This window comes from Chanos chanos, chromosome 3, assembly GCF_902362185.1.
Source record: "Chanos chanos chromosome 3, fChaCha1.1, whole genome shotgun sequence".
NCBI classification, from domain to species: Eukaryota; Metazoa; Chordata; class Actinopteri; order Gonorynchiformes; family Chanidae; genus Chanos; species Chanos chanos.
In genome coordinates, this window is record NC_044497.1 from 39047855 (window position 1) to 39070163 (window position 22309).

Consider the following 22309-nt stretch of genomic DNA (forward strand, 5'->3'; position numbering starts at 1 on the left):
GAAAACACATGTGGAAATTATGTAACTTCTTTGGAGCGCATTACATGTATAGCTTGCGTGCAAAGAACCAGTCCTGATTATAGCCACTCACAAACTGGCGTTTGACATATTAACGAGATGAGGCGGAGAAAATTGCAGTCAGGGTGGAGTTTAGACCCAGTCTGATGGTGACGCAGTTTGATGGACGTGACTGAGTCCAAGAGGGCATAGTTTGAGAAGCTGAGAGCTGCAGTTGCTCGGGCGGAGTCGATCTAGGATCGTGCTAATCAGCTGTGTACCTTAACTGTTAAAACTAATCTAACATTCAAGTTTTGGACTGAAAGCAGATTGATTGCTCTGTATATTACCGTTTCCGAAGTTTGTTTGACGTCGACTGTGTTGAAACACTTTGCTCTCCACTTATTGGAAGGCCTTCGTGTCAAGCTTACGTTAGCAGCTTTGAAGGGAAGGAGAGAGGATTTTCTCATTCCTGGTGTAGACTGGGCCCCTTGCGTGGAGCTGTAGTAAGTAACATGCTAGTTTTTTTCAGCCGTATTTGGTAGAAATGTCACTTTGATTGATGTCATGATAGCGGGTTACATTAAATATCATACTAGTATTTGTTATTCATTGCGCTTATCTTAGTTTTTTAAGAGCAGAAGAACAAAATTTCATGACATGAATCGATTGTTCCCATTGTCATGTAACCCCGTACAGATTGTACTATTGCCATTTTTAAGTTATTTGCTGGACTAGTTTTTACAGTGAATATATTGTGCATTTACTTCAAATATACATTTGGTTGTCTGTGTGTAACCGTGAAGGGATGAATGAAGTTGACTACTTAATTTGAGAGTTTGTTACACTGCCTCTTGTTGCTAGCCGCTTAGTTCTCGCTGGATCAATGCAGGTTGTGTAGCTAATGCTAGTTTAGCCAATGGACTAGCGTCTGAAATGCTATCATGTTAACTGTTATCGTCTGGTTGAACCGTGCGCTCGGTAAATTGGCTCATATTAGCTGAGCAAACGTTTTGTATTAAACAAGGACTACAGATGTCCCTTATACATCGGAACCTAAGCAAATAGCTGAAGTTCTTTACATAACTTTCTGTGAAGTCTTTGGTGAATTGTTTTCAGTTGTAAAATGGGTATATGTGCCCCACGTTTGTAAAAGAACGAGGTCGGAAAACCAAAGGGTAGCTCCCTGGATTACTTTGCCATCGAGTTTCTCATCCATTCTAATCTCGTGCGCCTCGATCGTTCTGTATATTAACACACATTTTTGGTTTGCATTTATTCTGTCCTCTCTGTCATTCCGGTTTACACGTAGGTATCTCTGATGAGATCGCGAGAGATAGGAAGTTTTACATTTGTACAGCTCTAGAATCTAGTTGATTTGATATTTCCACAATACTCTGGACAATGTTTCATCTCGAATTTCTGAACAGTAGGCGGGGGTGTTTCTGTTAACAGGGAAAACGTCTTTTTTAAATCATAAAAATGTCAAAAATGTAACTTCCGGTTATATTACATGGAATTATATTGAATGCATTTTAAAATCCTAAGCAATGGTCGAGTAAGAAACATTTTATTGTAATAAGGCAACGAGGACACACTTTGAGAATGTAAATGCCATTAATGATCATCAATAAGCTTCCCTTATAATACGCACGCCAGAGTAAAATTATAAGCAATTAAAGGCGCTTTATAATTCTTTCTGTAATGTACAACTATTCATATTCGTTAGGTGTAACTACTGATTGCTTCGTAATGAATTATACTTGCGTGGTGCTAAGTCTGGTTTAAATCTGTTCAGGCGCTGTATTTAAATGTAAACAAAAGTGTTGATTTTTCTTTGATTTTCCTCTGATACAAAATATTATTAGTGTTTCAGTAGTTGAGTTTGTCTTACGCAATATGTAGAAAATGGCTTCTCTTCTCTGTTGCAGGTCAGCACTACATTCATACATCCACCACTGCAAGCCTTGTTCAGATGGGACCCGTGTATCTGAAGCACCATGTGGGTGCACTGGATCTCTGGATTAACAGTCTTACTTAAACACTGAGTCCTTAAGGATAACCCAACAACAGAACCTTTAGAATGATTTAAGATTTAAAAAGAACATCGTTTGATTCGGTACGTGTGTGCAAAGTTTTCTTTGTGAACATTCTAGAGACATAGGTCTGCTAAGAAGAACTGCTAACTGCAAGTGAAAAAAGATCCATTTCCTACATTGTTTTGAGGAGTTTTATTAATAACCTGTGAAGTATCTAGACGTTAAAATGAGTGCTGAAGGATATCAGTACAGAGCGCTTTATGACTATAAGAAGGAGAGAGAGGAGGACATTGACCTCCATGTTGGCGATATTCTGATTGTGAGCAAAGGAGCCCTGTTAGCGTTTGGGTACAGTGAAGGTTTGGAAGAGAGGCCCGAGGAGATAGGATGGCTGCCCGGCTTCAATGAAACCACTCAGGAAAAGGGGGACTTCCCTGGCACCTATGTTGAGTTCATTGGAAAAAAGAAGATCTCACCTCCTACACCCAAGCCAAGACCACCCCGGCCGCTACCCGTGGCCCCTGGACCAGCCAAGGCTGACTCAGACTCTGAGCAAGGTGAGTGTGCCCCTGGCAGTACAGTTTATTCGAGGTTATGTCAGTAAAGTGTAGATCCAACTATATTATACATCCACAGCACTGAATATGGCATGCTGCCAGGTTTCAGCGCTAAATGATAAGTCAGAAGATCTGCATGAAATGTAAATCCTCTCCTACAGTGGTAACGGCAGCCCAACATCTAATATGTTTAGTCATAGGAGTGGAAGCTTTTACGGACTTTCATGTTCAGATAGAGTCGAAAGTACATCATTTTAGATTTAATTGTCTTAAACAAATCTGAACATGTCCATCAAAGGGAATACAACACTGAGCTAAACACACACACACACACACACACACACACACACACACACACACACACACACACACAGAGCACCAATGCATTATCAGAATTACACTTCATGTTTCTGCCTTTGTTTTTGCACAGACAACACATTTTATCCACTTTTTCGCAGAATGGTAAGGTTTTGAGGCAGGCATTGATTCATAACTGCATACATGGCAAAAAGCCCAGAACTTCTTTGTCAAGCAGTCAGGTGTTTTGGTTTTTTTTTTTTGTTTTTTTTTTTTACCCCTCTGGGTTATTAGGACTGCGGCAGCGCAGTTGTGAGTAATCTGATGGTTAAGCACTGTTCACAGCTCCAGTCCCACATCCTCCAACAGACTTACATTTAGTAAACCTTAGGCTGCAGGATGCCCCACGTTTTTAAGAGGTCAAGTAGAATATTGTTTTTGTTGTTAATTTTATTGTGTCCTAAAATTGATTACGCCGTTCAGGCTGTAAGTCATACAGCGGTAAAACGTGGCGAGTATGTTCAAAATTTGCCTCGTTTCATGGACCATTGAATTTATCCCAGCTGGACCAAAAGCAGCACTGTACTGCATAAATCAGTGTTTTTGGCCGTAACTCATGAACCGTGTTTTCTGGAATCAGAGTACTTCTCCTCCTGAGTCCCCTCCTACTCCTACTTGTTCCCTCCTTACCAGATTTCTAACCACTTTAATTTTTTTTGTGAAGCCTACTTTTGTGAGAGAGTGTTCGATTTTTTGCTGGATCATTGTTAAATTAGGTTTGTCCCAGACTTATTATTCATTTATTTTCAGCGCAACATGGCAACTGCAGACCAATTGAATGATGTGAGAATGGCTTTTGCAATGAAAAAAAAACCCCTGAAATTCAGGAATCATTTTATCCAGTGCTCACCAAACTGGTCCCTCTAATTTAAAAATAACTTGATCAATCAAATTGAAATCTTACTCATAACAAATTTTCCCAATTGTCACCAAATTGGTCTTAAAAGAATGTTGTGGTCCAGAGCTCAATAGTGAACAAAAATATGTTGAACTTTCTATACTGTGTAGCTGCCAGTTGTCACTGAGTTGCTGTGGATTTTCTGACTCCTCAAATTTTGACAGAGCTTGGTACACATGTTCTCTTAGAGCATCCCGCAAAGTTTGCTCTATGCTGGACAGCTGGACACTAGATGGTGCTTTAACGAAGGAACTTGTTAAAATCTGTAACTCCTGAATTAATCTTGTGAATTTGAAAAATCTGCACACCTCACCATAGATGAATGACTAGAGGATTATACATTCTGCTTGCAGCTCTATTTTTCTTAGTTAGGTCTTTCTCCTCCTTCCTAATGGCTCTGAAACATGATGTTCCTCAGCGTCAAAGGCGCCTCTCATGAAACTAATGTAATGTATAGTTCCAGAGTTTAGGGTTTTTTGCTTGTTTTTTTTTTTTTTTTTTTAATGCACGGGATGTCCCTGTCATGGATAAAGGACCACTTTGTTTCCCTGTGTCCAGCCAGCACTGTGATGAGTGCGTCACAGTTTTTTCTCCCACTTGATATATTATGTTCTCAGTAGGACTTGAAGAAAATTGCTGTTGCTATGGCATCACAGCAGTGGGTGATGTGTGGATTGGTACATCGAAAATTAGATTTTAAGTGAGCAATACCTTGCAGCTGCAGCCCTCAGCAATCACCAGAGTCCAAATTCAGTAACATGTCTAATGTCTTCCATTTCCTGCTCTCTCTGCTAATGGAGAATCATGAGAGTTTTATTTTTCTTCTTCTTCTTCCTCTTCTTCTTGGCATTAGCTATTTTGGGGTGGTGGGTCACAGCATCTGCAATATGATTGAAAACAGGGCTTGCTCTGAAGTTTGGAGTGAAGATAAATTACCAATATTTATGAGTCATCTTGTTGTTTTGATTCACAATCTAGTTTTAGTTTACACTGTATTTCCACCAGTTCCTCTGGTATCCATTATGGGGAAAGGCTTGTGTGGGCTACAATTGCTCCCTTGATAAGTGTACAGCCCTACTGAATGCCCTCCAGATCTAGTGAACAATGCATGTGGAAGACAGCCATAGCCCAGCGCATTGTGATGCCGATTCACCTGGTACCAGGCAGCCTACTGTCACATCAGATGCACTGCCTTTTGTTTCCAAAACGGATAAAGGAAAAAAAGAACCGGATAAAAATCTGTCTCTCAGACATAAAGGATTTTGCATCTGTCATTCCATTTTCTGCAGACTAATCTACATGTGACATGGGTGACTTCAGTATGAAAGCCTGTTTGTCCTGGGACACTTTTAGAGAAGATTATGTTGTTGGTCATGTTTGTAAAAAAAAAAAAAAAAAAATCCCTGATTCTCCATTTTGGTCATGGCTGCCTCTTAAGTGGCCCGTTCAGTAATGTAGCAGCATGTACTTGTTGTGAGACGCTCAAATGTTGTTTTGATGACTGCATGTAGCGCACTGAAACGTTGTAAGTAGTGTTTTCCACAAAGCATTTGCTATTTATTAAATATTGCTGTGATTTGCTCATTTCAACTTAACTGATCTCCTGCCAGAAAGTTCCAAGGCTTATTTATTCTTTCAGAGATCGTGTACTTTTCCATTGTCTCAAACGGCATATATTAATAGTGTTAAAGGGGTTGCATAAACCAGGACACTGCAGAAGTTTCACAGGCACCATGACACACTCTAAATTCTGAGAAGGCCCTTTTGGGTGTGATTGTGAAATTCTTCCCCCGGCTACTGAGAGGTTAGTGTCCATATGAAGGGTAGCAGTGTTGAGTTCTGTGTGAGTGTGAATGTAACACTCAGAGAGAAAAAGTGTGTGTGTGTGAGGGAGAGGCAGTGAGAGGGGCCTAGGGGTCCAGGCTAAATTCTTGTTGCCTCACAGTGTTTGTGATTTATTACCCAGCACTGAAGGATCTGGCATATCCCTCTTTCCCTCCTCCTCTACTGCCCAGCTCCTCCCCCCAACCCCCCCCCCCCCCCCCCCCCCCCCCCCCGGACATTTTTTTTTTTTAAGTTTTGATAGTGTTCCCGAGGTCACAGGAGGGAATGAGGGAAAGTCTCTCCTTCTTTCTCTCTCAGCAACAGGGGCTTACTTCAGAAAGAAACAGATGTGGTATTCCAGCCCCTTGTGGCTTCCAGGCTTTTTTTAAAATTCTAAAGTGTTCCTTTCTGTGGGCCTCTGGCAGGAGAGGATCTGTGTGTGCCTGGCCGAGCCCTGCCCAGCATAGAGAGCACGGCGTTCACAACTGCTCCCATTCATTTGGCCTTTTCTTATTGGATCTGCTCCTCCTTCAAAAGCCTTTATAAACCCTCAGGTTCTGCTATTTCAAATGAAATCCCTACTACTCTGTCCAGACTGCAGCTTAGATATTTATTTTCCTTTCGTACACTCACCTGTGATCTCTCACCATTTGGGTTGTTTGCTTGGCCTATTTAAAATGTGTGTCGTGAGCTGACACTACATTAGCTGTGAAAAACCACCATTTCAAAGCCACATTTAGGGCATGAATATCCCTATTGCTTAAATTAATTTGATTATGTATCTAAATTCTGCCCTACAATTTGATGGTTAAGCAGAAAACAGAAGAAGTTTATTGATCGTCAAAGGCCTACAGGACAGTCAACACATTCTAAAGGTAGCAGCGTTCTGTTTGAGTTTAAATGGAATTTTTTTGTTGTAAGACTGCTCTCCTTTTGGATTGCTCAGAGAACTTTAAAATAAAACAGTCTAACTGGTTACTCCGTACAAGTCTGTACAGGACCTACGTGCTTTGTTTTACACAAGGAAATCTGATGCTGCGGTTTTTTTTTTTGGTTTTTTTTTCTTTTTGTTCTTTGTAAAGATGGTAATCATTGAGAACGTTTGTCATTCCTGCATGTGTGTTTCCCGGAAGAATTTGTAATTTTTATATATATATATATATATATATATATATATATATATATATATATATATATATATATTCACTTGCTGATATGATCTGCTGTCTGTCTTCCAGAGTCTTCCATAGACAGCGTGTTGAGCTGTAGGAATGTTAGAGCAGAGATGCATATCATTTTCATCCATTGTACAGTAAAGTGGGTGAGCACAATCTATTTGAAGCACATAGTATGTTTCAATCCTGGCAGTAATCAAAAATATAATTTGGCTGGCCCAGTGAACTAAACAACTTTTTAAAGAGGTTCTGAATCATGAGGTTCTGAATAATGTTCTCATTCATCATTCCCCCATCCAAAAAAATAAATAAATAAATTTTAAAAAACCGAGAGAGAGGAGGCAGTAGCTGTGGCAATTAGCTGAGAGAGAGTATAAGTCCGTGTGGCATGGCTGTACTTTGAGATAAAGTTGCTGTCTCACTTTCGGGGGCCTCTTCAGGGCTCGAATGAACATCTGCTGTGTTGAGCAGCCCTCTGAAGGAGAATTGTTGCTGGGTTTCTCTAAGAATGTGCAACCCCCCCACCCCCACCCCCTTTCCTTGCAGGCAGTAAGCAGCTGGGAACTCCCAAGTTTCAATATATTTTCATGCTTTCCCCTCATATAGCTAGACAAACAGTCACTTCACCAGCTTGTAAGATGGCATTCACTCTGCCATACTTGTGCGTTGTCACCATGGTTTGAATGTTGCCTGAGGAAGCGGTGGCTGTGGTGAGGGTTAAATATGTTCACGTGGCCCAGCCTGTGCCGCCTGTACCCGCTAAACAGATTTAGAACTGTGATGAATCAGTACAATGGTCCTCCCACCCCCACAGGTAGGGAGCTGATTGCTGCAACACGGAGCATCGTGTACCAGAGAAAAAGGACATGTATGGAATGGGTTTTTGCTCTGGTTATGAAACTGTTGTTTCCAGTGAAATGACTTATTTGAAATGGCTGTTCGCCTCACCAATTCTAAAAGCACTAGCAATGGCTGTTTTATTGTTTATTTTTTTTAGCATACATAAAATAATGGCGCGTGGATTGCAGTCTTCTGGTTGCGTAATAGATGACAGACTTTTGACAAATAATTCCCAAAGGCTGAATGATTCCTATCCAAACCCTTATACCCACAGAGGATTTGGGTCAAAAACACATTCCCCAAAACTGCAGCAGACAGAAACAGACCTAAAAAGTTAATTTAGGGGAGAGGCAAACGAAAAAGCAACCCAGCTAGGTCATAATTAGGTTTCTCTGCCTCTTTTTTTGAACCATTCAAAAGTATACGCTGGGTCGGGTGGCTGGTGGGTATACTGGTGAAAGCTGGTGTTTATAGGACTCTGTGCGTGAGAACGCTTCCATGTGCCTTTCATTAGTGCTGGCCTCCAGAGACTGAGCTCTGAACTGGCAAATCTTCTTATTGGAGGCCAGGCATGTCTGCTTGGAGGATTAGCGACATGTTGCTTATGGGGCGAGATAGAGAAAGAGAAACATTTGAGAGTCAGAATTGAAATGCACACCTAGTTGGTTACAGCGGTCAGTGTCCGCTGGAACTGGCTTCTCTACCATGAGAGTGTACAGCCAACGTAACCAATGCACTTTTTGTGGGGTCTTTGGCTAAGAAATGGAAGCACAAGAGGTTCCAGCTGAAAGTTTTATGTCCTTTCTATGTATATTTATGACAGGCCTGAGGTCAGTGTTGTATCATCCGATTTCTCTTTTTACAAGTCTGACAGATCTACTAACTCAGCTTGGACCAGCAGCAGTAAAAGAGGCTGTAATATCTCAGTTCCTTCTTCTGCTGATTGCATTAGCAGTTGTTTTTTGTTGTGTTGTGCTGACTGAGGAGCAATGGAATCACTATTGATTGGCCAACAGCGGATGGTCATTGACAAGTTGAATATTGCTTTCAAGTGATGTCAAAGAAGTCCCCTCACACGTAGTGAAATATAAGCTGCTTTTGTAATCTAATACTTGCGCTTTTTGTTTTTAAATAAATAGGTGGGCCTAACTTGCACAGCAAGAAGTAGTAACTTTCAGAGCTAACTGAAAGTATATACAGATTAAGTTTATCAAAATTGCATAGTTCATAGATTATTTGGTCCTAGTCCTGTTACACTTAACTGCAGATGTGCAATGGAAGACCTCTTTATCCTAATCTGCAATGTACTGTCTTGTTATAAAAGACACATTATTTTGGTGTAGCTTCCTTTTTCTTTCTTTCTTTTTTAACCTCCAAATATAGCCTCAGAGTTGTGACTCGCAATCTCAAGTTTGACTTGGGATCTCAGTTTGTGACAGAAGAGACCTTGTCTTCACAGTAACATCAGACTGGAGATTCGTGCTTTTGTCAGTAGAGGGAGTCATGGCAATGGCTGTTTAAACACTGAGTTTCATATATCACACTGCACTTCCCCTTATTGCTTTCCCCTCAGTGCTGATTGTTCAAGTTCCTAAACACAGATGATATGAATTTTTTTTACCAAGTTTTTTACCATTAGAGGAATGGTCATGAGCTGTATGCCTTATATTAGGCATTGCACCGGTGGAGTAGGAACATTAACAATTGAACTAGCACCTGTTTAACAAAGATTCAGTGTCTCCACACATTGCAGGTAATAATAATTTAGTCATGCATTTTTGAACAGTGAATGGACTTTAACGGTTGTGTTGACAGTTATGGTTTTGTGAGTGGACTCGTTTGATTTTTGTAGGTTGTTTTGGCTATCTTTAGCTCTGGACAGCTCCCCTTTGACCAGTCTGCAGCCTCTCTGAACCCACAAATTCCCTTTACTACTGTGGCAACTGCCGCCCTGTAAGGCTCTATGAGTGAGAGCTGAGACGAATGCCAAACATGCAGGCCTGTGTAGACACGCACATGGGGCCCTCTTCCTGCCCGAGTTGGCATGGTAACCAAAGTCGGAGCAGCTCTGCTGATTGGTCGGTGGAAATGCCTGCCTGATCGGGGTTGCTGACTTTTTTTTTTTTTTCTCCCCCATCCCCTTGAAACACTCTCTCCTAGATTTGAACTTTTACCACTTGTTTGAGTGAATGTTATTTTTGACTGTATGCTGTGTTCGCAGCTTTGTGAAACTTGTGGTCTGATTACAGTTAAAACAAGCCTCTTTTTTTAAACTGTCATTGGTCGTAGCGTTGGAAGAGGGATGTTTTCCAACGAGGGTCTGTAAGAATGGCAAAACTTGTGTACGGCACAGAAATCCAAGCAGCCTTTTGTCTGGGAGTCTTAATACTCCCGGTGTGTGAGCCAGCTCAACACAAGAGGATAAGAGTGACGTGAGTCTGCATGAAGGATCACTGTGTTGGGGCAGCCAGTAAGGCTTTGTGCAGGCTGAGGATTAATGACTCAAGTCCAACTCCAGGTCCTATTACAGCTCCGCTCTTCGTCTTTCCTGCTATTTTGCGGAACCGTCTTAAGCGAACTGCCAAAACATTTTTGTGATTTTCGGAACGTTACTCGATATGAGTTCTGGCAAGATCTGTCCCGTCATCCCGAGTTACTCGGAAGGAACTCTGTCACCATCATCCGCACACTCGCTCGCCCACCGTCGTCCAGCGACGTACCACGCGCCAATGTAAATAATCTGGGCCACATTTTCGCCAGGTTCGCACTCTAAACTGGAACTTGTAATGTAATAATGGTTCCATACGTTTTCATGGAATCACTAAACATCCAAGCATCTTTTGGATTTACGTGTCAAACAGTCCACTGTGCCATTTCGCATTGGGTCACTTAGCCCGTGTCCTTGTGCCGAGCAATATGAGCGACCTGTCACCACATTCCCGAGCTGGCATTTGGATATGAGTCTGCCGTGGGGCCTGTAGCAGTCCCTTTTTTGACAGAGGTATCGTAAGTAGAGTGGAGGCATAAAATTAGCTAGGCTTGTGAATCGGGATTCTCAGAAGCCGTTGGCAGGTTGGGGCGGCGAAGGCAGAAGTGTAGAGTGTCCGTCTGGATGAAAGGTTACACATTTACAGCATGCAGGAGTGTCTCTAGAGTCCACATCTAGACCCCCCTCCCCTCCCACCCCTGCCAAAACCAAAAAAGATCTTCTGAGAAAATGTTGGTTGTCTTTCAGAGTAGTGTTTGCTTGTATACAGAGCGTGAGAATGAGACGAAAGCTGTCACTGCCCATGCTTACTGGGTTATACATAAGTGCACTTTAAAGCTTTATAGGACCAGACTACTCCGACTATTGTTTCACGTGATTCTTCCAAACAGTCTCTGAAGCCTGGTCTTTTCCCAGTTTAGATCATCCAGACTAACTTACCACGTATCTGAACGGATAAGTCGGTCACTTCTTCAGAAGTGTTTCAGTTATAGAAGCATGAAAAAGTTCTGAGCCATACAGGGAGCTCATTCACAATCTCCGCATTTAAACCTGCACCTTAGGCATTTTTAACAGTCGGCCCTTTCAGAAAAGTGTCCTTTCAAAACACAGCGGAGGGAAGGCAAATAAAAACGCACTGCAGCGGCAGCCTCCAGATCTTTCATGCCTGCACCTGGCCCCTCAGATCTGAGGTGTTGAGCAAAAACACAAAGTCAAGCAGAGCCCCTCCGCCCTGGACCGCAGCATGCGCTCTAGAAGCTGTTTACTCAGCCTCCTCGTCTAGCGTAGCGCTCAAGCACTCCTTTAATCACATCCCACCGGTCTGCGGTGTTCTCTCTGAGGCCTGTGTCCATGTGTGGTTACTCTTAAGTTACCCCAGCCATAGTCTGTTTTCCAAACCAAATCATCACAGGACAAAGACGGTTATAGATCTTGGCGTCACCAGGATGAGGTGTTCTCTGGAGGAAACAGAATTGTTGTTTCACCCTGAAATGAAAAGGCAGTGATTGTATAACTGGGACTCATTGGTTGTCTTTGAGTTGTCATGGTCACTGTTTCTCTAACTCCTACTTTCCTCCCCCTGTCTTCCAGGTTCCAGTTCTCTGTTGGACCTGACAGAGCAGTTTGCTCCACCAGACACGGCCCCACCTATGCTGCTCAAGCTGCTGGAAGCTATTGAGAGGAAAGGTGTGTCTCAACACAAATACACGTACACACACACACACATATGGTCCCACATATTTTAGTCAGGGGCCTCTCTACTATACAAAACTTTTACAGTAAACTTCCCTGGTATTACATAGTGTTTTATAATGGTCTACATTGTCTCTCTCCCCATAGGCCTAGATAACCCTACACTCTACAGAACCTTCACTGCTGGCAGTGGGTTTGACATCAGACAGTGCTTTGATGGTGGTGAGTTGCTTGTGGTAATTTAGAGCTTTAGCATTTAGCTGGTGTGTCTACCGGTAAGACTCAGTAATCACTAATATTGCATGTGTGATCTCCAGATCCTCCATCCACAGAACTGGACCAGCTAGACCTTCAGATGTTGTGTGATGGTCTGAGAAGGTACCTTCAGGACTTGCCCCAGTCTCCCATTCACCCGTCCCTCACCAGCGATTTGGTGCGAATTGCTCAGGGTGAGTCTCTCAGCACACATCCGGTTTACAACTGATTCAACCCTCAATCTAAAAAGACAAACGCAGTTCTGAATGGTCTGACTGTCATTAGATAACCTGTAATTTTGATTTCAGATAGAGGGGTACTCAGTACCTGCTTAAAGTATGATTATTTCCACATTGTGGTGCATGACATTTGCTGAAAGCAATGTTACTGCAGTTCTCCTTGTTGACCACAAGGTGGTATTATTGCTATGAAAAGAAAAATGGAAACTGCACTTCAAATGACATTGAGTCGTCCCTCAAGTAGCTTTGCTGCTTTTAAGGTTTGCCCATGACTCTAAGGCAGTTCAGGGGTGTACATTTCCTCAATTATCTTGCAAGATAGTTGATTTTTTTTTTTTACACATATTACCTGCTGTTTATGCCCAGACTCCCCGAACCCCAATAAATAAGCTTTTCAGTTTCATAAAATTTGAGGGCGTCACAATACTTAGTGTGTTCAGTACAACCTATGAGACCATTGTAGTGATAGTGTAGGGCCCTCATTGGCACAGGGACGAAAAACTGTCCTTATCTACCCCTGGTACCCTGTTGAACGCATTGTCCCGGAACATGCTGCTGGAGGCTCCACAAGTGTAAATATTCACTCAGGGAGAGAAAGAACACAGCAGTGGGGTTTTTTTTTTCTGTGCTCATCATGCAGTCATATGATTTGAAACAGGATATCTGTGTGGTTAATAAGATCTAAAAGAAGACTGAAAAGTTATCTTTCTCATCTCGGCAGTAGCCAATCATCTTCAGTGTACCTGACTCTATGTCTGTCGTTGTCATTTTTATGATCTGCATGTGGTTGAAACCGACTGAGCACAAATGTTCCACCCGATTGACTTTTGTTTTTTCACCCCTCATTTCTCTTTCTCCTTCTTTGATGCTATTATGCTTGGCAGACAGTGACAAAGGCCAGATGTGACTTGTAGTCTGAAATTGTATGTGTGTTAGGAGCATAAGCATAAAGAAGGTATTTAAGACAGTGGAGTTTGATTTTTATGCGCGTTCAGATGTAAGCATGTGTGTTAAAAGTAGGCAGTATTAGGACTTTGAGTGAGAGAGACAGAGAGGTATTCAGTGCGACTGACTTGTTGTTACAGAGGTCCAGAACCCAGATGAGTGTGCTCGAGTCCTGCGTAAGGCGGCAGGCTCCAGTGCTCTCCCTCCTCAATACTGGCTCACACTGCGCTGCTTACTGGGCCACTTCTCCCGTGTCTGCCAGGCCAGCGCCCGCAACCTCCTCAGTGCCCGCGCACTGGCCGAGATCTTCAGCCCTGTGCTCTTTAGACAGCAGAGTGCAAGGTATGCACTTCCATTCATGCATATGTATGTACATACTTACATACATACATATATAAACAAACTTACAAACATACATACATACAGTCATACAAACATTAGTCCTCTTCAATCATTTCATATGGGCATTGGATAACCATAAACATTATATTTGTGTAGATTTTAATATCACAGATTAGCATACAGGGCAGAGATGATCTGTTTTCTTGTTTAGGGTAGGGTAGGCATGTAGTGACAGAACTATGCACAATGAAATGTTTAAAAATTCCACTTTACAAATGTGAAAAAAGTTAGTGAGCAGTCAGATTGATTATTTTGTAACCTGAGGATTACTGAGTTGGTCTCTGTCTTCACAGCTGTGAGCCTAGCCCAGATTCACATATCAGGATCGTAGAACTGCTGGTGACCAGTGAGTGGAGCGAGAACCTGACAGCACCAGGTAGAGCATTTTATTTATTTATTTGTTTCGTTTTTGTTTTGTCTTTCTTCCTGGACATTTGTGAACTTAGCATGACCTGGAGCCAGATTACGCTGCAGTACCAAGACTGACATTCACACCTCTGAATAACACACTGCGTTGTGTAACCGGCTGTTGTGCAGAATAGAGGGAGGAGGCAGCAGGGGAGCGGACAGGTCAGAGACAGGCAATGTAGACTCTGCTACTATCCCAGCACACTCACCACAGCATTCCCATCCATGCTGTTATGGTGATGTTGCCATGGTGACTGCCATTTTGCACCGAGCTACCGCAGGAGACTCAAGCAGCGACCAGTACCTGTTCCTGACGCAACACGGGCTGCAGTAAAATGTCATCCAGTCGTGATTCTGACACCGTTCATATTATCTTACTGAAGTGTACTGACAGTAGAGTACTTTCAGTACTGAGAGTCTGATGAGGGAAGCCTGGTTTAGAATAGGTGGTGAAGTGTGGCTAGTTTTTCCATCAGTTGTACTTGGTTGTGTGTGCCCTTAATGATTTATGCTGCTGAAAGTCATATTCCATTGCGAAATTTTGGTGGATCAATTTGTGCTAGGGTTGCGTGCATCTGAGCAAAATTCAACCACTTGTGCAATATGCAGGTTTGGTATTGTGATGGTAGTTAAAATCACTCTCTCTCTCTCTCTCTCTCTCTCTGCCTGAAGGCCTAAGCTGGGCTGTGACTGTGTTAAAGGTTTTATTATCTGTATGGGACTATTTTAAACTTCTCATATTGTGGGCCAAACTCAGCTGTCTGTAATTGGCACCTGCAGGAGCCGGGACAAGGCCAGACGAGCCCAGGCTCAAATGCACTCCCTCACTTTTTCATTTGCTGAGGTCGCCCATGGCAGCTCACTTTCCTGCATTGTGCACGCCGCAGGGCAGATAAAAACTGTTTCAATTTCACATTCTCTGCGTTCACAATGTGTGCCTGCACATGTGTCTGTCTTGACTGTAACCGTGTGTCGTTCTGTGGGAATGTGTGTGTGTCTCTATACATGTTCATGTTTCACTGAGCCTATGTATATGCTCATGGTTACAGGGGGGTTATTTTGAGCTGGTAGTGAAGGGCCCACTTGCATTTGGTTGGCTGGGGACTGGTCCTCTCCACTGTGCATTCTGTGCATTCCCCGTCTTCGCTAGCAGCAGAGGTTGCTCTCACACACAAACACTTCCTTCGGGTTTCACTCCTCCTTAAACCCTATTGCCGCCAACCCCACCCGCCACCACCACCTCTTGCCTGAGTTGCATTGCCCCTCCCAAAACGCAAAGTACCCAACTCAGCAAATATTTGAACCTGAGTGAGTGAATCATAAGACTAGAGTCTGTGTGCCAGTGCAGCGCTGAGAGAGAAAATCCGCGCATGCGGAGGCAGGAACGAGCATTCTGAGAGGAGCAGCACGAGGGCGACCCCAGCAATCATTAACCAACCTGCCCCCGTTTCCCCTCCCATCTCCAAGGCGAGGCTACATTAGTCCCCTCAACACACAGCCTTCAAACTTCAGCATTTGAAACTCCTGCACTGCCAGGCTACATCACCTAGGCACCTGCTTTTCTGCGGATTATCAGGGTTTCTCTTGAGCTACCACGAGTTGCCTAGAGAATTGTTAAGAGAAAAAAAAAAATTCTGTGTTAAGTCTGAGGAATGGATCTATGCTGGAGGATTTGAGAACATCGGTTGGATTAACATGTCAAAGGAATAAATGTTGATGCTCGCAACGTGAACCCCCGAAGACTTGAAAATTTGACAGAACATGCACAACTTGCTGTGTAAGTGTTGGGATTTTTCATTTTATTTTTATTTGTATTGGATTTTATTTTTCTTTTGTTGATGTTTGTCGGTATATTGGTCGTAAGTCCTGGTCGGTTCGAAACTTTGCAAAACTTAAAAGAATATTTGATGTACCAAAAGCGGTGTATGTGATGCTGATTGGTTTGGCTTCTGAGTGCCTGGACTCTGTGGTGTTCAGAAAAGATTGTCCAGCGTGAAGGCAGTGTGCCTGGCCTGCTCTCCTGCCGAAAGACAGAAGAGCTCCGGTGACAGAGGCCATATATCACTCCACTTCTATGTGCCGCTTTTACTTATCTGCCATCTGTGGATAGAGAGAGAGAAAAAGAGAGAAAGTTGCGCGTGCAGTGCTTGAGGAAGTAGGTTAACCAGTTTAACATGAACGTACTTGCCTCCACTTGTCTCAACATGTGCTGGAGAAAGGGGGCCATGTGTTGAATTATTCATTGACTGCTTTGGTCAATACTCTGGCCAGGTCTATGGAACTTACTGACCAGCACTGTGATATGTCCGAAGGTCCTGTATAGATTTTAAACTTCGCTTTTAAAACTGTTCAGTAGGGGACCGTAGTTTTATTTAAATTTCAACAGGTGGGCTTAAGATGGAGTGGAAACATTTAAGGCCAGCAGTAAGATGGGTGCTATTTTCAGGAGTGCTGACCCGCTCCGTTGCCGTTAAGCAGTGACTTTAGTGAGGCTCCTCAGTGACCGGTCATTAGAGAGTAGCGGATGACAATGGGCAGCGTTCCTAAGGCACATTTTAACCCTACTGAGAATTGCGTCTATTTTGAGCTGGCCTCTCATGCATGCAGGCCTGACTGGTCAGCTGGCTGGATTTCCCCCACTGTCGCATTTGAGGATTACAGGCACTTTGTGAGCTCTGGCTGCCCCTGACCTGGTTGCGCCTTAGATGCAGCCGCTGCCTACGTGCCGCTGCAGCACAGCGCAGCATAAACCTTTGTCTCCCTGCCAGCAAAGGGGTTGGTCCAAAGCCACACACAGGGAGGGAGGGGGAGAGAGAGAGAGAGAGAGAGCGTGTGTGACAGAGAGCTAGAGAGAGAGAGAGAGAGAGAGAGAGAGAGAGAGAGGAGGGGCTGAGTCAACCTGCAAGAGTGAACTGGGGAGGGAGGGAGAGCAAGGAGAGATAGAAAGAATGAGAGCCTTCAGTGTTTCATTCGAGAGATGCTCCATTGCAGTGCACATCATTGGGATTCCTCTCTCTCTCTTTGTGGAGGAGTTTTTGTTTTAAGCTAGTGGATTTTTTGCCTTGTACTGAGACTGCATGAGCAGGGTACTGTTGAATGAAGAAGGAACAGATTTTTGTGCACTTTTGTGGAGTGGAAAAAGCCAGTGAGCTTTCGCAATGACATCACCGTGCTTAGGAAATGAAAGATGTAGCAGCAGGCAATGAGGCAGGAGTGGTCAGCGACGGTCCCGCAGTACGATTGGTTCGGGTAAGTGATGTAATGGCCTCCACCGACTCTCTCTCTCTCTCTGAGGGTTTTAAAAAATTGATTCAGAGCAACTCGCACAAAGATATACCGTGCTTTGTCGTCTCTCTGCGGGGGTTGCATTTGGCAGAATAAATGCTCGGTTTGATCAACTTAAATATGCGGCTTGGACTTAAACATGGCAGATTCTGCATGCCCGAGACCTGAGCCAGGTTCCGTGTCAGACCTTCTCTTTTACATTGAGATAGATGCACCACCAGGTAACTCTCAAACTTAATGCATTGTAAATTTGTCATTGCGTAAGTTTGGTTGCATAGATGACCGCAAATAGCTCAGGAGTCGTTAGATGCTGCTTGGATAGATTTACTCTTTCGTTTGTCATGTGCAGTTAGTGTTACCTGAAGTTTAACTGTATATAGAGGTGTCTGTGTTAGTCTGTGACAGTGCACTTTTTACAGGGCAAGAACCTCTGTAATCGTATTCTTTTGCATGGAGCCTGTAGTTAGCCGCATGGTTAATGTATGAATTTTTTGTTCTGGGTGCGTGGGTTCCATTTGCTGGTCAGTATTCAGTTTGGCTGAGTGAAAGCCACCCGGACTCCCACTGAAGTGGGGTGATCATGCTAAGCGAGGTGAACAAAGGAGTGTAGAGCGTTAGGGAGGGGCTAAAAATAGCCCACCACTTCAGCTCTGCCTCATGTTCCACGGAGACCGCACAGCCCCTAGAACTCCCGTCACACGTGTTGCTAGCCAATCCGCTGCAGCCTGCGCCTGTTACCAACCGTGCAACATGTTTTCAGTGGCTCGACTCTCAGCAGGAGAGGGATGGGACCAAATCATATGAATGGCCATACTGCAATTCTTAAGTAGCCTGTTAGTTGGGATTATGCCAATGGCCATGATGTCATTCAGCTGCTTGATTGCAGTGACTCTTGAATGTCTTTGCAGAATTTACTGATTGGGTAGGGTCTCATGCATTGAGTGAGAGAAAGGATATTGCACATGCACAGTGCAAAATCTCGGGTGGGTAAACCTGCGTAGTTTGGTTGCTGGCGCTTCATATCGTTTCCCAGTTGGATGTAAGAGAGGAAATGTCTGGTTGAATCATATGGCATATCATGGCCTGTAACCCAAGCTGATTTATGAAGGCATCTCATTGAAAATACAAAAAAAATGAATGAGGAGCTACCCTTTTTTTCCTCTCCACTTTTCCTGAATGAAATGCATTCCTCCTCACTCTCCGTCCATCACTGCCTCCCTGCTGGAAAGCATGTGCATTCTTTCAGCTCTGTTTAATCAAGTGGAAAGCCTTGGGAAGAGGAGCAGAGAGGGGAGGAGGAGGAGAAAAGGGGGGGGGGGGGATCTAGCAAACTGCAGAGGATGCTGCATGTGTTTAAATGTGTTGCTCCAGCTTAAGGGACAGATCTGAATGAAACATGCTTGACTGACCTACCAAAGAACAGACATGGTCTTTCCTAGAACCGGACACTTTATACATTTTTTAAAAAATCAGTATTGTCCTGGCTCAGCAAATTAGGACACATTTTGTGTTTACCCGGTTTCCTAAAAAGCTAAGGACATGTTTGGGCATGTCGAAGTGTGCAAATCTATTGTTCTTTGATATACAGATGATCTTGACTGGTAGTGGCCCATTTGATTATAAATCAGTGGTGACTATATCAACCTGTTTTTCTTATCTCAACAGCACTACCTCCAAAACCACCCAAACAGACTCCTATCACTAACAACGGTATGAACAACAACATGGCTCTGCAAGATGCCGAATGGTACTGGGGAGACATCTCAAGGCAAGTATACTTTTGGTGTTTCATTAGATTTTCTAGCCCTTTGGACAGTCAATGACATGGCTGTTTTCTGTTGGCCTGTAGTCAATAGTTTTGTACATGTTTTCCTTCTGCAGGGAAGAGGTTAACGAGAAGCTCAGAGACACGGCAGACGGTACATTTTTGGTCCGTGATGCCTCCACCAAAATGCACGGAGACTACACACTCACATTGAGGTAAGTCAGTCAAAGGACTTGTGTGCAGCCTTGAGACGCTTCAGCTGACATTAACAGGAAATGTATTCTCTGAGCTTGTTGTAAGTGTCTGTTCTACTTCACCTACAGGAAGGGAGGCAACAACAAGCTAATCAAAATTTTTCACCGCGATGGGAAGTACGGCTTTTCAGACCCACTGACTTTCAACTCTGTGGTTGAGTTGATCAACCACTACCGGCATGAGTCCCTAGCTCAGTACAACCCTAAACTAGATGTGAAACTTCAGTATCCTGTGTCAAAGCACCAACAGGTAACGAGCAAAGCGTTGTCCTTGAAACACCGTTGAACCAGTGTAAAGCACTGAGATCTGTTGTGCTCATAATCTCATTTTTTCACTTCCTTAGGATCAGGTGGTGAAAGAAGACAACATTGACGCTGTAGGAAAGAAGTTGCATGAATACCACCAGCAATACCAGGAGAAAAACAAGGAGTATGACAGACTTTATGAGGAGTACACAAGAACATCACAGGTTCGCACTCAAACCCTTTTCAAAACCGTATTAAAATGTTGTGGTGCTAAGGTTAGCTGGGGTAGTATCTTGAATTTGAATCTTCGAAATCCTGAATTTGAAGATAGAGTAACAAATTTTGCCAGTGAGTGAGTTCTCATCTAATGTGTCTCGGTCCTCCTGTAGGAGATTCAAATGAAAAGGACAGCTATTGAAGCCTTCAATGAGACCATCAAAATTTTCGAGGAACAGTGCCAGACGCAAGAGCGGCACAGCAAAGAGTACATCGAGAAGTTCAGGAGAGAAGGCAATGAGAAAGAGATCCAGAGGTGAGCAAGTGAACATGAAACACCATAACTCAGCACACTGAAGGCTGTGGAAACAAAGAGCTATTGCATCTGCCCCTGCTGAACTTAGTGTCTCCTCCATTTCAGGATAATGGTGAATTATGAAAAGTTGAAATCACGCATCAGTGAAATTGTGGACAGCAAGAGGCGTCTGGAGGAGGATCTGAAAAAGCAGGCTGCTGACTACAGGGAGATTGACAAGAGGATGAACAGCATCAAGCCAGACCTCATCCAGCTGAGAAAGACCAGAGATCAATACCTTATGTAAGTACCTCCCACTTATCGCTGTAGCCCTCCCCCCTAGTACTTTAAAGCTTTATTTTTTTTTTTTTTTTACTCAAGTATGTCATGCACGTTTTTTTATGGTGAATGAAATGGATGTAGATATTGTTATGGAGTGTACATTAACGTAGCTGGCCGGTATGTTCTCCAGTTTAATGAACTGTGTTGCTTGTTTATTACAGGTGGTTGACACAGAAGGGAGTGAGACAGAAGAAGCTCAATGAGTGGCTGGGAATCAAAAATGAGAATCAGGAAGAGTGAGTATTAGCCTCATTCCTGAGTCTTACCCCCCCCGCCCCCTCCTTCCCCCAAACACAATCCATTTTGCCCTCTTCAACTTGAAATCCCTGCCTAACCGCTTATCCTATCTCGCTCCCACAGTCAATACTCAATGGTCGACGACGAGGACCTTCCTCATCATGACGAGCGCTCTTGGAAGCTGGGCGACATCAAACGGACGCAGGCCGAAGCGCTGCTGCAAGGCAAGAGGGACGGAACGTTCCTGATCCGGGACAGCAGTAGAACAGGCTGCTACGCCTGCAGTGTTGTGTATGTATTGTCTCAAATATTAAAGCCCGTTTTGGTCCATGCTCCATCCCAAGCTTTTGCCACATCAGCCTTGACTTATGAACGCAAATTACCAGTTCGAGTCCATGTTGTGTCCAGTTTGCAGTGGATTAGTTATGAACTCTGAGTAGAGACGTGCAGGGAAAGGGTAAATAATAAGCTACAGAAGACTAGAGCTCTGACGCTTTTTTTTTTCTCTTCTTCTTTCACCACAGTGTGGATGGCGAGGTGAAACACTGCGTCATCAACAAGACTCCCACAGGCTACGGCTTTGCTGAGCCCTACAACCTGTACAGTTCCCTCAAAGAACTGGTCTTGCACTACCAGCACACATCCCTGGTCCAGCACAATGACTCTTTGAATGTCACGCTAGCATTCCCCATTTATGCACACCAGAGACGGTGAGGACTAGTGAACACACCCCAGGAGTCTTACAGAAAAGGGGACATGCTGAAATAGCCTGGACTAAGATGGAGTTGCCCTTTTGCTGTGGGCTTCAGGACTGAGGGTGGCTTTTCGCCACACAACCGCAGATCGACTGTGATTGAGAGAACAACGAGAACATGAACACAGGCCGCCAACCCCCTCAAAAAAAACAAACATATTGAACTTTTTGGCCACTGAGACTTTGACCAGTGCCGAGCCTGAATGTAGTTTTATTAAGCTGAAACTGCTGAACTCTTTCTCTCTCTCCGTCTCCTAAAATGGAGGACTTTTAGAGGCCTTTTCCAAAATGGTGCTTGTTCATGTCAAAGCTTTACATGCTGCTGGAATGTTGAACGCTGATGACCCCTCTGGAGTGCATCGTTTACTACTGCTCCTGCCCCCCCCCCATCAACCATTTGGCCCACCTGTGCTCTTCAGGTGCACCCCCCCCCCCCCCCCCCCCCCCTCTCAGCCTGTGTACATGAGTGAGTGCGAGTGCATGTGCGTGACGTGACCAAAACTCACAGTCTCTGAAAGCTAATTGTCGTTGGGGTGTTGAACATCATAATGTTTCAAACCTTCATGAACTGATCGTGGATGATCAATGTAGCAAGATGGCACTTTTTGAAACTGTTCATTCTAATTTTCTTGAAAAAAAAAAAAAGACTCCTCTATGAACTAACATTTTGTCTCAAAAGGAGCAAAAGAAAAAGAGAAGATGGCAAAAACGAGTGGCATTTCTTTTGCAAGCATTACAGTGCAGACTTTAACCATTTCCCCCCCCCTCCATGGACTAGGAACACGTTATATAAAAGGAC

At 43.7% G+C, this 22309-nt stretch overlaps 1 protein-coding gene across 4 annotated transcripts; it reads left to right on the forward strand.

Moving 5' to 3' along the window:
- Nucleotides 1-246: 246 nt before the first annotated feature.
- On the forward strand, nt 247-21938 carry pik3r1 (phosphoinositide-3-kinase, regulatory subunit 1 (alpha)). 4 transcript variants are annotated; one of them, XM_030769701.1, is made up of 16 exons: nt 247-503; nt 1929-2593; nt 11766-11861; nt 12015-12089; nt 12185-12316; nt 13447-13648; nt 14002-14084; nt 19067-19169; nt 19283-19381; nt 19490-19670; nt 19765-19890; nt 20056-20198; nt 20304-20480; nt 20681-20755; nt 20880-21047; nt 21281-21938. In XM_030769701.1, exons 2-16 carry the CDS (start codon nt 2263-2265, stop codon nt 21468-21470), a joined length of 2181 nt encoding a protein of 726 aa, XP_030625561.1. In that variant the 5' UTR covers nt 247-503; nt 1929-2262; the 3' UTR covers nt 21471-21938. The 4 variants fall into 4 exon arrangements, with proteins under 4 accessions (XP_030625561.1, XP_030625562.1, XP_030625563.1 ...); XM_030769702.1 differs by lacking the exons at nt 247-503; nt 1929-2593; nt 11766-11861; ... (2 more) ...; nt 13447-13648; nt 14002-14084 and adding an exon at nt 15615-15893; XM_030769703.1 differs by lacking the exons at nt 247-503; nt 1929-2593; nt 11766-11861; ... (2 more) ...; nt 13447-13648; nt 14002-14084 and adding an exon at nt 17000-17365.
- The last annotated feature ends 371 nt before the right edge of the window (nt 21939-22309 follow it).

What these genes read in the sequence shown, in the direction of transcription:
- pik3r1 (XM_030769701.1), top strand. Translation starts at nt 2,263, where the DNA reads ATGAGTGCTGAAGGATATCAGTACAGAGCGCTTTATGACTATAAGAAG. An exon ending in CAGACAGTGCTTTGATGGTG is followed by an intron (nt 12,090 to 12,184) that starts GTGAGTTGCTTG and finishes TGTGATCTCCAG; the next exon opens with ATCCTCCATCCACAGAACTG. An exon ending in ACCAGAGATCAATACCTTAT is followed by an intron (nt 20,481 to 20,680) that starts GTAAGTACCTCC and finishes TGTTTATTACAG; the next exon opens with GTGGTTGACACAGAAGGGAG.